The 15,524-nt window shown below is 37.6% G+C and overlaps 1 protein-coding gene across 1 annotated transcript in view; it reads right to left on the bottom strand.

Annotated features, from left to right (window-relative positions):
- The window catches only part of LOC140153203 (dimethyladenosine transferase 2, mitochondrial-like), a 46,252-nt gene extending 32,873 nt beyond the window's left edge, over window positions 1–13,379 (bottom strand). The window contains exons 1-6 of the mRNA XM_072175887.1: window positions 13,299–13,379; window positions 6,843–7,366; window positions 5,876–6,118; window positions 4,556–4,707; window positions 1,964–2,056; window positions 544–585 (exon numbers count right to left, since the gene is read on the bottom strand). Of these exons, the coding sequence (XP_072031988.1) occupies window positions 544–585; window positions 1,964–2,056; window positions 4,556–4,707; window positions 5,876–6,118; window positions 6,843–7,320 (1,008 nt within the window). The 5' untranslated portion in view covers window positions 7,321–7,366; window positions 13,299–13,379. The remainder of the gene's footprint in view (window positions 1–543; window positions 586–1,963; window positions 2,057–4,555; window positions 4,708–5,875; window positions 6,119–6,842; window positions 7,367–13,298) is intronic.
- Window positions 13,380–15,524: the final 2,145 nt, after the last annotated feature.

The following is a 15,524-nucleotide window of genomic DNA, read 5'->3' as shown; positions in this document are numbered from 1 at the left end:
CTTCAAAAACTCTGCGTCCGATCGGACGCACAACTGTAAAACCATAACTGTATTCATAACTGGACGCATAACTGTATTCATTTATGCACGATGGAGGTTTAGAAAATAATAAAATATTTATTTTATTTTCAATGGGAAGTAGATTGAGTAAGCTTAGACTGGATTTTGATTTGATATTCATGTGCGTCCACTCGGACGCAAGGCATTGATGCAGCTTGCTGAACAGTGCGTCCAGCAATACAATTTTGCATCTGGATGCAAGAATTTGCGTCCAGCGGGAGCCTTGTTGTCCGTTGGATTCACCATTACCTACTTTTTATACTTCTAGAGCCTAAAACATTAATAGTTTTATTTACCCCAAGTGGTGTATATTTAAACAAAAGTGGTTGGATTGGCCCACTGCCATTCATTATTTAGAATAACATGATCCTATTGGCTTTGATTTTGGGATTAAACTTGACCATCATAATCACCACAATTTATGAGCATTTCAAGATCCAAAATAATTGACAGGCGATAATGGTATGTGAAAGAAATACTTACCTCAACAGGTGTTTTACTGATGAAAAAGGATGTTTTTGGTTCCTGAAAACAAAAAGTGTCAAGTAAAAATGAAAATGGTATGCAGAGATGCACTGATATATAACAAAATAATTATATAAGGCTTTGTATAAGGCTTTAGGGATTGTTTGATATATCTTAAATAATGGTAACATATTAAAATAATTAAACATATCAACTTTGCTGTTGTTGGAACTAAACATTACTCATCTTGACTTATCATGTTACCAAGTTTTGAGCAATCGGGTGGGGGGGGGGGGAGGGGTAGGTGGCAACTGAAACTCCTCTAAAAATGACCCTACAATGACACCAGCAGGCACCAAATATGAATATATTAAGGGGGTACTACACCCCTGACCAATTTTGTGCCTATTTTTTCATTTTTCTCAAAAATTATAGCACATTGGTGACATGTAAGATATGTATATTATAGGGGCAAAGACTACAACTACTGTACTGAAAATTCAGCAACTCAAAGCAAGTAGTGATTGATTTATTGATCAATATTGGTTTTCCCTCATTTTTGACTGTAATCCCACTACTGGTGTCTGTGCTGAAATAAAATTTCCAGTGCAGTAGTTGTAGTCCTTGCCCCTATAAAATGCATATCTTACTTGTCCCCAATGCGCTATAATTTTTGAGAAAAATGCAAAAATAGGCACAAAATTGGGCAGGGGTGTAGTACCCCCTTAAGTACAAAGAAATACTAAATACTAAATGAAAATCAACAAAAATATTGAAAGATAGAGGGCACTGGACCTTGTCAACATCCCCTTCTCAAAATTAGTAAAGTACATCTACAGATTCAACATACCAAAAGATTAGACCCAAAGAAAACCCAACTTTGCCATGTTTGTGTGTTGTTCACAGAGGGTAAACCTTGTAATGCTCAAGCGTAAAGATGCAAGTTATCAATCAATATCAGGCTTTTGCTAATAAATGCCAAAGATGTACAAATTTGGTATCCATACGTGACAAAACCAATATGACAGATTTGCCATAGCATTACACACGAGGCAATTTTGAGTTGGTCCTCTTTGGGTCTCATCTCCTTGGCCATACCAAACATTATTATTACGGCAGTGGTAGCGCTAGGCTGCTTTTTGGGGTCCCAGACTCACCAAAATACAGTTTGGATCTCCTATTTTTAAATTTTCTGTGAGTTCAGGGGTTCCTGCAGACCCCAGCTTTTCAATCTAGCACTACCGCAGACATACTATTTATGCTGCATTTGTGCAACTCTGACTCACGAAAGTGTACTACGGACCTCCTACTTTCAGATTTTCTGCAAGTTCATGGGGTCCCTGCGGACTCTGGAGCGCTTTGTTCTAGCGCTACCCCTGTTACTGCATGGTTAGTCTAGTGTGAGAATTCAATTCCAATCTTTCTATCCATTACTTACCATATGAAGTAATTTGACATGGCAACAAAGCTGGTACATTGCTGACAGGCTGGTATAATACAATAGTCTATGCCCAGGTTCTTGGATCATTTTCTGTATAGACAATAAAATATTGGGAGAAATTGGTATGAGATAAAACTCGCAATAGCAGATGAATAGCCTCGCAGAATCCACTATGACTTGGGTTAATCTGGCACATAATTTGTGGACTGTTTGACACTACTGTGTCCAGTGGATTATATATAAACATTACTATACCATTTTTTACCCTGATGTGGGAGTGATGTCAGTGTGTATTTCATTGGGCGCAGCCTCAGATCGCTAGCATTTGCTCAAAGCGCTGACGCTGCATATACATGCACGAGCGAAACATCTGCCTCAACGTGTCGACGTCACTGCCACATCAGAGTAAGAAATGGTATAACAATTGGTCATCTGTCAGTACTTGAAAACAAATAGCTTATTTTGATATATTATTTTCCAATATTACTTTTAATTCACATGTGATGTTTTCCTAGGAGATTGAGAGCATGAAAATACAATTCAACATGCTACCAAACAACAATGGACACTGTAGCTGACCTTGACTTAGCGCACAATTATAGGACAGAGAATCCTGTTGCATGATGGGACTGCCTTTAATCATCCTCTGCATACATTGTAACTCTATAGGTTACTGTAACATCAAAATCTCTTCAAAGTGATCTTAATGTGGGTCTCTTACTGCTTACACTTACAGCTATATACATAATACACTCCTCAAAAGAATTAAAGGATCAGTTGAATATAATCAGCATTTTGGAAAACATTTGATATGATGATAATATTACCGTAACCACTCGGGTATAAGCCCACCTTCGGCTATAAGCCCACCCCCTATTTTTCAAACCATTCAGGGAACAAGGGTGTACTCTGGTATAAGCCCAGTAGTCATTTTGGCTAAGTTTTTAAATCATATCAATGCTTTTCTTTCACATTTAAGAACAAATATTGAAAAAATATCAGTTAAAAATTAACATTCCATACTTAAAATTTTAAAAAATTGAAAAAGATGATAGTATACAAATATATACTGCCATGAGAGGTTCTGGTTAAAACTATGGGCCCGAGGTGAGATCAATAGTATTAATTGATCTCAACGAGGGACCATAGTTTTAACCAGAACTTCGAATAAAGGCAGTATATATTTGTTTTATATACTTCATTAATATGTTCTTTGTTCATTAATTGGTTAAAAGAAAATTATTTGACGTTTGGCACTCTTCAGCTTCTATCCTGAGTGAACAGTACGACCCTTCAAATAAATCGAATAGGCTAAAATCGGGCTAACCAATACAGCAGCGCGAAATCGCGCTATGGCAGTTTCGCGTGCGTGATCTGTTCCGTCGCATCGAATGCGCGCAGCCGCGCACGCGGAAGGCATGGTCAAAAGTACTATTTACGGCTTGGAGGTACTATTTACGGCTCATCCGGGACATTGAACATACTATTTACGGCTTAGAGGTACTATTTACGGATAGGAGTATTGTTGGTAGAACTATTTTTGGTCATGTGATCCACTTTTAACCAATCAATGAACAAGAATATATTAATGAAGTATATAATAATTACTGATAAATCATATCAATGCTTTTCTTTCACATTTAAGAACAAATATTGAAAAAATATCAGTTAAAAATTAACATTCCATACTTAAAATTTTAAAAAATTGAAAAAGATGATAGTAATTACTGATACATTGGCCATATACAAATGGGGAAGATTTTTCTTATTTTTAAATTTAACTACTAGCCCCTCCTCGGTTATAAGCCCACCCCCATTTTTGAAGTGAAATTGCCCATCTAGGGGGGTGGGCTTATACCCGAGTGGTTACGGTATTGATAATTGTGCTTGATCTTTCATTACATAACTTGTTCCCTAAGCTGCAGACAAAATTCACTCATTGCAAATATGATATCCGCCATCACCCACATCGTGAGGGGAGGGAGGAAAATGGAGGCCAAAATTTCGATTGTGTATATGACATGTGTGTGGGTCTATACGTCATATTAGTGGGTATAAGATGCCCTCAATATATCGCCGGGGATGGGGAAGTGATGTAATGAAAGATCAAGCACAATTATCAATAATATTATCATCATATCCAATGTTTTCAAAAATGCTGATTATATTCAACTGATCCTTTAATTCTTTTGATGAGTGTATGTAGCTCAGCCTGCTTCCGTATACAACCCCTTACACCAACTCTAATCCTCTACATAATAAGGACTTGGATGGTGGCAATCCAGAGAAGATATCTTACACTTCCCACAATGCATTTTGTCCATTGCCATTATCTGTACTGATTTGCTATCTAGTGCAACATGGATCAATAGTGACGAAAAGTACCTCAATGAACACAGGACATCATAATCTTGCAAAATATGTTTATATCATGACTATTGACCCATGTTTAGCCAGTTTATTCTCAACATGAAAACAAAGTTAACCTGTACAAAGTAATAGTTGTGTCATTTGATGTAGTGGGGTGATGCATCATGTTGCAAAGGTTTCTGGGAAGGGTAAGATATCTCCTCTGGTTTTCAGACTTACCCTGTACATCTTCTCAGACATGAATAAGTTATGCTGCACACAACCATAGCTGAATGCTCTATTCCTATACAGTAATTGTCTAACTAAGGCAGACGCATGTTTTAGTTCATCTGCTCCAGCGGGTAGAGCACCCACAACATTCACAGGAAATTCTGGAAGGAAAACAAAAGAGGTAAAGTCTATATAAGGTGATTTTTTTTGGGGGGGAGAAGGTACTACTGGCTTTACTGCCAAGGGAAACTTGCCACCCCTTGTCTTCATTTTTTATTTTATGACAACATACTATAGTAAGAAGAATTTGAAAATTGTTTACAGCAAATATTTCAAACCTATGACTATAATCAAGCACAGAATTGTTTTTGTCTGACATCATCTGTCAATCATGAAACTCGGAGGTTTGATTACGAGTGTGGCAGTGTGGTGATGATTGAGTTTGTGAATGTGATGGTAAAACGGCGTTCATTTTGCACTTTCAAACATACAAACCACCTCAAAAGTTCGGTGTTAGTAATGGGAAATATTCTTTCCTAAAGGCACCATGTCAAAAATGCAGTAATTTTTCACTATTTGTTGCAATTCCCTTTCTATGATCGGCACCCTTTTATGTGCAACTAACCAATCAAGGGTTGTGGGGAGTTTGATTGACAGTGATATCAGGAGCAGACTAGTCTTTTTCAATCTGTCTAAGATTATACTATTCATAACCTCCACATATCACATTATACAATGTATGTGCATCCCAATCATGATACATACACATACAAGCAGAGGTTATTGGTATCCATCTATGACCTCCATGTATAACATATTGTAGGATTACATTGTACAATGACTTCCTATCAACACTGTTTTGTTGATTAATGCCACAATTGAACTAATGTGGGCCACACATTAATATTGCCCATAGTGCTATGAACCATTGGGAGTACTTACTGCACTCCTGAACAAAGCAACCTGTTAACTGTGTGAACAAATATACATTTTTTAAACGGATAGCAAATTAACAGTAAACTCCAATCCCTACATCCTATGTGATGAACAGTTCACGCCTATCTGTAGTGGGCGTGATTTCAAGCTGCTGTAATTGTGGTAAGCCTGCCCTATTGTTTGAAGGGCAAAATGGAAGTTGTGATTAGGCCTAGTTGTGATCATTTTCACAAATTTTAGAGAAAAAAATCTTATTATTTTGTCAACTGAGGACTTTAAAAGTGACATTGATGACTTTTGTTAATAAGTTTACATCAGTTATACATGTATGTTGGGTGTTGTGAAAAATCTAAACCGCTTGGAAATTTTCCAGACCCGTCTGGTCGAACTTACTAGGATCTGTGGTGTCCCATGGCTGAGGTTGGACGTCTTTGAAGATATCTTCCACAACCACACATGGGGCAGTTGCATTATTGATTTGAGATGGCTTGAAATAATTGGCATGCATAGCTGTAACCCGTCCATTGCTATTCTCGGCTAGTTGATGCAGATCGCTCATGAACTGGATTTTCCTTTCTACTGCAAGAACTTTACTGGCACCACGGTTGAGCAGTTCTTTTACAACATGACCTGGTCCTGAAAATCAAAATCAGTTAGAAAATTGAAGGCTGAACCATGATGACAAAAAAATTGCTTAACAATTTAACAAAAGTGTGAAATGTTAAAGAAATACTCAGCATTTAAGCAATTGAGTACATGTATCTTAACGTTTTATCTGGTGCAAATAATGCAACTGCTAATTCCATAAAACTACAGAACTTTAAACTACAGTATGTAAAACTTCTGAAAACATCTATCCAAAACTTTGACATGATGCATGCTCTGTACAGAAATGCAAACAGGGTCAGTAATTCGGCGAGAATCCATTTTCGCAAAGATTCTCGTCAACAAATTTGCAAGAATCTAAATGGATTCTCGTAAATATTTCAATTTATCATACAAAGTTATATGGCGAGAATCCATGGATTCTTGCAAAATTCCACTGGGAGAATCCGAAAGGATTCTCGCACTTGGCAAAAAATCTCAAAATTTGGGAAGCATTCCGCTCTGACATTAATTCAGTAAGACCATGTCAGAGTCTGGTAACTCCAGATGGTTCACATTCACTTGTATTCATAAGCATTCACTTGTATTCATAAGCATTCACTTGTATTCATAAGCATTCACTTGTATTCATAAGCATTCACTTGTATTCATAAGCATTCACTTGTATTCATAAGCATTCACTTGTATTCATAAGCATTCACTTGTATTCATAAGCATTCACTTGTATTCATATCCAGAGTTGTTATGAACTTACCAGGATTCACATCTATGATAAGACTCTGTGTTGACTCTGATGACACACTATCCCAATTCCATATCTTGTCTACCAATAAAGAAGCTAGCTCCGGTGTCAGCACATATCTACTGGTCCTGGCTGTCAGAGGATTATGCTTATATTTCTTTGAGGATTTGCTATCTTTCTTGCTAGCTGCATTTGGTGGTGTGGTTGATAAACATCTGTGTACGACTCTTGTGTTAACATCCGGAACAGATAGGAAAGTTCTCTGTATGCAATTAGTGGTGTGTAGTGTCTGTTGACTGTGTCTAGTCGAAGGCTCTGCAGATATTGCACATAGGGTATGTCTATCACATGGTTGGGTTTGGATCACCCTGTGGTTGGATTCTAAGTGATTATTGGATTGTTGTTGGCCTGTGCTGCTGAACCGACTCACTAAAACCCTGTGGATGGTGTGCCACTGACACACTGAGTGTTTGATCTGGCATGACATCATTGTCCATGTATCAATGTTATGTTAACTGCTTGAATCATAGCTGAATCTGTAAAAAACAAATAAAAAAGACTTTTAGAAATTAGAGATAGTTTTTGTAGCAGATTTAAAACAATGGCTGTGATTGTGTAAAATAAGCTACTGCTTGTGTTTGTCAAGTGTGAAAAAATACAGGCTACAGTCTTTGTTTCTGGCCAAGCCTGGAGCAAGGATTTATTTGAGGACTTGTTCTCAAGTTGTAGAACCTTCGGTAGGGTGTCCTATGGTGTTAATTTGTTGGCAAGTTTGCATAAGTATATCTAGTAAAGTACTCATTTCCCGGGACTCATTTTAGAAACCTGTGTCACTGATGTATGTCATCTGTGATTGCTCAACTTATTCTATACATCAGCTTTGGTCCGAAGAAATACCTAAAAAGATGATTTTTTGAATGATTTTTAAGAGCAGCGAAAAGTCCATTCTGCAACTATATCGAGGTAGACCAGTTTTTGACCCACTGACGACCAAACTGGTCAGGAGTTGTTTCTATTAAAATCCACATGCGCGCTTGGTCTTTCGCTGGTTTCAACAGGATTAGGTACGGTATGCGATTTATTCCATGTAAGAAAATAAACAGGGGTCAATATTGCCAAATATGGATTGGTGCGGGTGATGTTAGGTTTTTCCCTGATTAAAATTAAAATGGCGGAGTATTTGAAGCGATGCTGGAATTTTTGAAATGTATTCAAATTTTTTATATTCTATACCATTTTTGTTTCAGAGCCTTGTTTTGTGGAAATAATGAAAACTTTTTAAAATAATTTAACTTTCATGCAGTACAACGTAGGTTTTGAAGCATGCGGGCAGTGGACGCAAATCTAAAACTTTCCTCATTACCATGGCTTAAACTAGCATGACTAGACAGTTTAAACAGGATTCCGACAGTAAATTTTGCTACTACATGTATGTGTGCCAACTTTTCCAGTGGAAATCATTTAACCAGCGATTCCTGCTGTTGTTTTGGTCCCGGGGTTTTGGTTCCAGCTTTAGCACCTCCGGTACAGGTTGCCATTGGGGTCCTGGGATGCCAAAAAGCACATCCTTTAGCACCGGCTACCATGGCTACGCGATCAGCATCGCGTACAGTACGCATACCCAACTGTCAATCACCGGGGGTCAATCACCTCCAGCTTGACAACAATATCTGAATAGACTATTACCAAGTCTTACGTGTAGGCATGTAAGTTAGGTTTACCGGGTTAATTTTCTTGTTTGAAACAGTATTTTCTTATATATCTTGGCCCGGATAGCAGGATTAATGGTTAATTTGATGTACAGTATTAAAATAAATGTTAGTTCATGGATGCTCTAAAAATGTCATTAAAAATATTTAAAATAGCTGTTTAACATTTGAAAAAAAATACACTGTAGCAGGCTCCGTTGATGCAACAAGCCATGATTTTTTTGAGCAATTTCATTACTTGAATGTGGAGCACAGACGCAATACAGCCGGTAGAAATCATGGTAGTGTTCCAGGATACGCAATGGCAGGATAATGGCGGCTTACACATATGTACATACCATTCCCTTAGCTGTCATATCCCAATTTGTTTGATCTCTGGTTCAAACATTACATCTCACATGTTTTAGTCTTCATGGTAATGCTTCCGTCAATTGCAAGCCCGGCTACCAGGGACCCGGGCACTGTAGACACAATACCCGGGATTGTCACCCTGAAATTACCAGAAAGTACGTCCCCGGTACCCGGGACTGTACCCGGGACTGTACCCTGGATGTACAATCAGTCGTCCCGGTAGCGGGGCCATGAAAATACTTAAATTTTGGATTTGCTGATTAAAAACATTGAAAATTAATACAGCACTTTGAAACCCGGCTGGCATGGGCGGGGACAGTACCGGGGTTTCACCCACAATTTGTGCCCCTGTAAAGCGGGACAATACCGGGGCATAGCGGGATTATTACAATTGCCTTTGGTAATCTCCCCCGCTACGTACCCCCTGTGCCCGGGTCCCTGGTAGCCGGGCTTGCAATTGACGGAAGCATAAATCAAGGGTCTTATGTGACCTGCTCTGTCAAAACCAGGAATAAGTCAAATTTTTGACATTTCATGATTTTTATTTTTTCGGTTTTGTAGTGTCCCTGGACCTAGACCTTAATGCTAGGATCATTCATGGTTGACCTAAAAAAAAAAAAATTTCAAGATGTTTTGTATTTTTAATATGAAAATTGATACTTTGTATTCTTGTCATACTCTATTAATGATTTCAAAATGCATTCAAATTCAATGCATTTTGAAATCATTAATAGACTATGACATGAATTATTTTTTAGGTCAACCATGAAAGATCCTAGCATTTAGGTCTAGGGACACTACAAAACCGAATTTTTGAATTTGGTGCCGGGCAGAGTATTTCCCGCCTGGTAATGTAATCTCGGTGGTACTCAGCTAGCCCGCCTTGAAAATGCCAGCTTTAATACCTTGGTATCTTTCCCAAATTGCTATTCTGAGTAATGAGCCAATTTGTTTACACAGGATTGAATAGGGATTATCATAGTAGTGAGTACTAGTGACATAGATCAACTATTAATTATTGATTAAATAAACTTCTTAAAGTACTTCCAAGGATTTGAAAGTCCACTTTTAAAATAGTCCCACAGTCAAATACCATGAAATTAAGAATTCCATAATTTGATATTTTTTTTAACGCAGCTATGTACTCTAGACATTGTTTCTTTCTCAAAATTGAGTTTTTTTGATATGTTTGTACTTTGTTATGTTTTTTATAAATACAAGGAATGAAAATCCAGATTTGTAAACTCCAACTGCAATATTTTAAGGATTTTATTTCACTATTCCACTCGTGTTTGAAATTGAAAAGGAAAGAAAATCTTTGTTGTACCAGCAGGGTACACGCTTGCATAACAGCGCATCGCGTTATAATCGCGCAATTTGTTAACGCACAACAAATACGCTTACGCACACGCTGACGCTTATCTGCATGCTGTGGCGCATCTTATGGAAGCACCGCATGAAGCACTGATTTCACAAAACCTAGCGGTCAAATGGCTCCGTTTTAGCTGATAAAATGTGGGTTTTTGCAAGTTCTTTCCCCCGATTTAAATATCAAGTTATGAATGGATTTCGCTCAAACTTCTCAAGGGGCTATGGATTTACCAGATGTTCACGTAATAATAGGTACAAAACGAAAACTGCCGATTCTCCTGTGAGATTCGATGAAAGTGCAAAATGTGACCACTTTAAACTTCAACGGCCATTATTTCAATGTTCATTTTCTCGGTAAAATGACGATTTAGGTACACTATAACTCAATAAATACAGCATCTATAGGTAAGCAAATACGATCATCGTAAAAAGCATGATCGACTCAAGAAACGGTTTTCTCATTTTTTATATTTTCGTCTATTTCGATTTTAGGCATCATTTTGTGCAAATAGGCATTTGTGAATTTTAAAAAGTTCAATTTGATGCCTTATATGGTCAATATCTCAAAAAATAAGGCCAATATCAAAAAATTAAAAACCATTTTTGGAATGGAGCCTCAAGATTGAGCTAAAAACAAAATAAAATATTTTGGAAAGAGTGTTTTTTTGTTATGATGTACCTAACAAATATTGCCAAAAACTCACTTTTTGTGATTTTCTTCATAATTGTTGTTTTTACCCCAAATCTGTATTTATATTAAGATTTATTGATGTCTTGCCTTCATAAAAATGTATACTTTTATATGTCTTGCATAAATAATTACAAAGTTATTGCACTTTCACTACATGCATGTCTGAGAGTACACAGCTGCCTTAAATGGGAATTGTCATCTTTAACATGCCTGGTGACTTGTTCCGGGTTTTGTTGGAGCTGGTCACATATTGTTCAAAAGGTTCTAACTTAGTATGAACAACCATGGAAGTACTTTTCATTCCCAGCATGCATCACATTTGCCCATCGGCATCTATCTTGATCAGCAATATACCTTACGATCAGAGTTCCTTAAATGTGTTTAATCATCATGTTAATTGTTATGACGCCCCGGGAGGGCAAAATTGGGGGGGACAAGAAATTTTTGGTGAGCCAAAACGGGGGGAAAGCAATTTTGGCAAGCCGAGAGAGGGGAGGGCAAGCGATTTTTGGCACGCATTCATGGGGCGCCTTTTTAATAAAAAACAGTACGGAAACGCTTTTATGCACATTTTCATGCATGCTGCGCTCGCAACATACAATTGATTTAGACCATTTAAGGTTTGCAAATCGATCCCAAAAATTTGGCATAACATGTTCAAGGCTACCCTGTGTAAAGATAGTCACTTGTGCTGAGCATGAAATTGGTCACTTATCGCTCACTGTTCAAAATGTGACATCTACACCAATTACAGTCCCCGAAACTGTCTACTTTTTAGCCGACCTCAATTCCGAAACATTTAGTGATAGTTAAAAATGCGATCCCCAACCCTTTGGTTACCTTTGGACGAATTTTTGAAATCTCCGCTGAGTCTCCGTGTCTGAAATTCCCCGGTACAAACATCGAAAATGTCGCAATTCTCGGTGATGATACTATATCCGCATCGCTGTTTTCATACATGAATATGCATATCTCTGACCCCTGTAAGGTCAAAAACGTGGCGTTGATTTCAACCAATCCGATCCACCGTTTAATAAGCAGCTTGATACTGACGTCATATCTGAGGTGACCAGGAGGCAGGAGCTACCATTTTGGTAAACTGAACTCGACTCGTATGCGTTCTTTTGGTTCACATAAATCGAACAAAATTTTCAATAACGGGTAATAGTATGATTTCAATTTTTTAAATGAAGTTACTTGTAGTTTTGAGGAATGACAAAGTTGTTTTTGGAAACTTAGATGTTTGTTTCAACTGATGATGTAGGATCGCAAGGTGAGTGAATTCGTGAAGAGATTTGCTTGTTTGAGTGATAGTAGGATACAGGATGTAGGCTAGTCCTCTGTGTTTGACCGGCTCCGACGCCTCAATTCACAACGTCTCAATTCAGTACCTGCTTACCAGACAGCAATACTGCGTATTGCTGTATGGAACCAGATATAGTTCAAGGCAAGGGGGGGCAAACATTTTTTGGTGGCCCAATAGGCATGATAGGGGGGGGCTAGACTCGCTGAGTCTCATGGACGCCGTTCCTATGTCCATCAGACTCGTATTTCCCATTTTGGATGTCAATGGGAAATACACACTTAACGCTTTATACCGGTTAAAAACTTGAAAAAAATCTTTAAAATTTTATCAATGTATATAAAAGTGGTACCAACCGTATTGTGCTTGCTAATTTAAGACTCGGTTGAAACAAAATTAAGGATCGAAAGCATTTTAGTGTCCAAAAGGCAAAATTATCGTCAAAGTTCTGCGAAATCGGCACCCCTTGCGAAGGGTTCAGAATTGAATCGAACGAAAATATCCGATCTTTGCGATCAAAAACACAAAATTACAACTTTAAACATACTATTGGCAAAAGACATTATTACCAAACAATACAGAATAGAAAATTTGACATCATTTTCTCAAAATATGAAAAAATTTGCTCACTAGACACGAAAAAGTAGGCAATCCAATTCCCGTTCAAACGCGTGGGAAACTGAAAGTGCGATAATCGTGACTAGGGGGGGCAAGGGATTTTTGGCGGGCGATTTTTGGCAAGCCGCTTGGAAATTTACGCCCCCGGGGGGACTCATAATTATAATTATGGAACCAAACATATTATGGTATGTATGCATGGTATGACATGCATGCATGGTATTGGTAAACATCATAACATAAACATGGTAATCATGGTTTGCCACACGTTTTTCTGCAGTTTGCATGTTTAAAGATGTTTCATGTTTGGGTCAGGGATTATAGGGTTCACGTTGGCCCTAACCGAGGATTTAAGTAAATGATCAATTGCTCAATCACTGTTAATTTACTATACTATAGCTATGCTATTTTGCTTGTAAACTTACTGTTTTCATGTTGTATAAAATGAACATGGATTTCCTTCACACGCGTTTCATCACAGCGACAGCGGTGAAATTTACCGAGCCACCAACCCAATAAAAAGATCAATATATTGGGCGTAAATTGGGTGAAATTGCTGATATGGCTCATGCAAGAAGAGGGCGTAAACACAATTTAAAAGTCATCCAGATCATCAGCCCTGAAAGTCATGAAAGTGGACCAGCTGGCAGACGGCATCTGTCATCATAACAGACAAGAGAGTTAATAAAATAATTTACGAGTCTACTCTAGACCCGGGCTCTAGACGTAGGCCTATTTGGCTTAAAGGAGTATTCGTGATCCTAGCATCCTCTTTTTATGACATTTTTCAGTAGATAGGCCTATCCACGAAAAAAGCTTATTCCCAACATTTCAGTTGATTCCGATTTTGCGTTTGCGAGAGTGCCGTAAAATGGGGTAACTTTGGGCACTTTTCAGAGTTTTTAAACTCTTCGGCGTAGTGAACGGACCTTAGTTATTGGTACTCCCAAAGTTCTGATAGAGGAGTGATTTGGGCTAATTTTGTTGTTGCTGCAACCCCTCTGGCTTTTGATACAAAGTGCCAAATTGCATAGGTAAACCACCACCAAATGACTTGACAATCGTACTCCTGTCCTGATCCCAGAAAAATACAGGACTTACGGTTTTATTTATTTTTTTAATATTATCCTATTACTGTTTTGCGACATAGCTAAATTCTAAAACTTTAGTAGGATTAGGGGCCTACTATCTACATGACAATAAAAATAAACTTTTAACATTTTTTCAATTTGGAGGGAAATGGGCCAAAAACATACAATTTTGCTATCTCAAAATTCAAAAGATTTGGAACAAAAAGTCTAAGCATTCAAAATTGTGAGTAAATGCTACCCGGTATGTTTTATATTAATTTTGATAATTGGTTATAAAAATATTAGAAAATGTTTTTTCTAAAAATTATAATGCTTAACCTGAAATAATTAGTCGTATAGTACAAGTCACAGCATAAAAAAATACACTAAAACGCATGTTTAAATTTGACTTTTATTGCCATCAGTCAGAATAGCAGGTAAGCTCTGTTTCATTTTGCGTTTGCGAGTTTGCATGATTGCCGTAAAATGGGGTAACTTTGGGCACTTTTCAGAGTTTTTAAACCACTGCTTCCAAACAAAAACCCATTACATTTCTAATTATCTCTTTTTTAGGACATTAGGATTCCCTTCTACACCTTGAAGTTGAAAAAGTTTAATAAGTTTGTAAGGGTGCCCTAGGGGTTAAAAATAGCTTGACCAAAGTTACCCCGCATTTGGGGCAACTTTGGTCAGAGTATATTAGCCCGGAGTATTAGGCCTACATTCCATGAAGAATTTTTTTTTTTAATTGATCTTCATTGTATATGGGCAAGTTGTTATTTTTTGTGACATTTGACCCCTTTGTAAAATTAATCAAGCACACATCCTTGCTCACAAATATCGATTTTTATTTTTCTGAAAAAATGTATAAAAAATGCTCATTTTGGTCAAAATCCTGATTTTTTCGTAAATTTCGAGGAAATTGGACATGAGCGACTATTATTTCTTCCAAATATATTTCTTAACAAATTCATACCAAATATGACTAAAAACAATATTGCTGTACGAAAATATGACAATTTAAATAAATATATTTGACCGACCAAAGTTACCCCGCTGACCGAAGTTACCCCCATTTTACGGTATTTGATTCGTTTTCTCACAAACCTCCTTGCCCGCCCCCAAAATCCGAGGCCGGCTTTCAGCATCTGCAACCAAAACACACATTTTTTAGAATTTGCCCACGAAATAATTAAATTTAAAGATCCTCCAAAAGCCCCGCTTTTCCATTATCTACCCCTGAAAGATCAGTTTTAGCACAGGGGGGGGGGCACTTCAATATGAAATGGATATAGGCCTAGGTGTAGGGCTAGCACTTTCGCACTAAGGGGCATTCGGTGAGAGCAAAATGTTAAAAATATGGGGTCAATGGGTGAGAGCATGATTTTTGGCATTCGAACAAAATGTAAAAAATATGGGGTCATTGGGTGAGAACAGGCTTTTTTTTAATGGAATCTTTGGGTGAGAGCCGAAACAGCACCACAAAACCCCCGAAAATCGAATTTCTAGGGTATACCTGCAAGGAATATGGGACCATTAAGGACGTTTAGCTTATTTGCATAAAAACTAAAGAAGATATGC

This window comes from Amphiura filiformis, chromosome 5 (assembly GCF_039555335.1).
Source record: "Amphiura filiformis chromosome 5, Afil_fr2py, whole genome shotgun sequence".
NCBI lineage: Eukaryota > Metazoa > Echinodermata > Ophiuroidea > Amphilepidida > Amphiuridae > Amphiura > Amphiura filiformis.
This window is presented reverse-complemented; position numbering and strand designations above follow the sequence as displayed.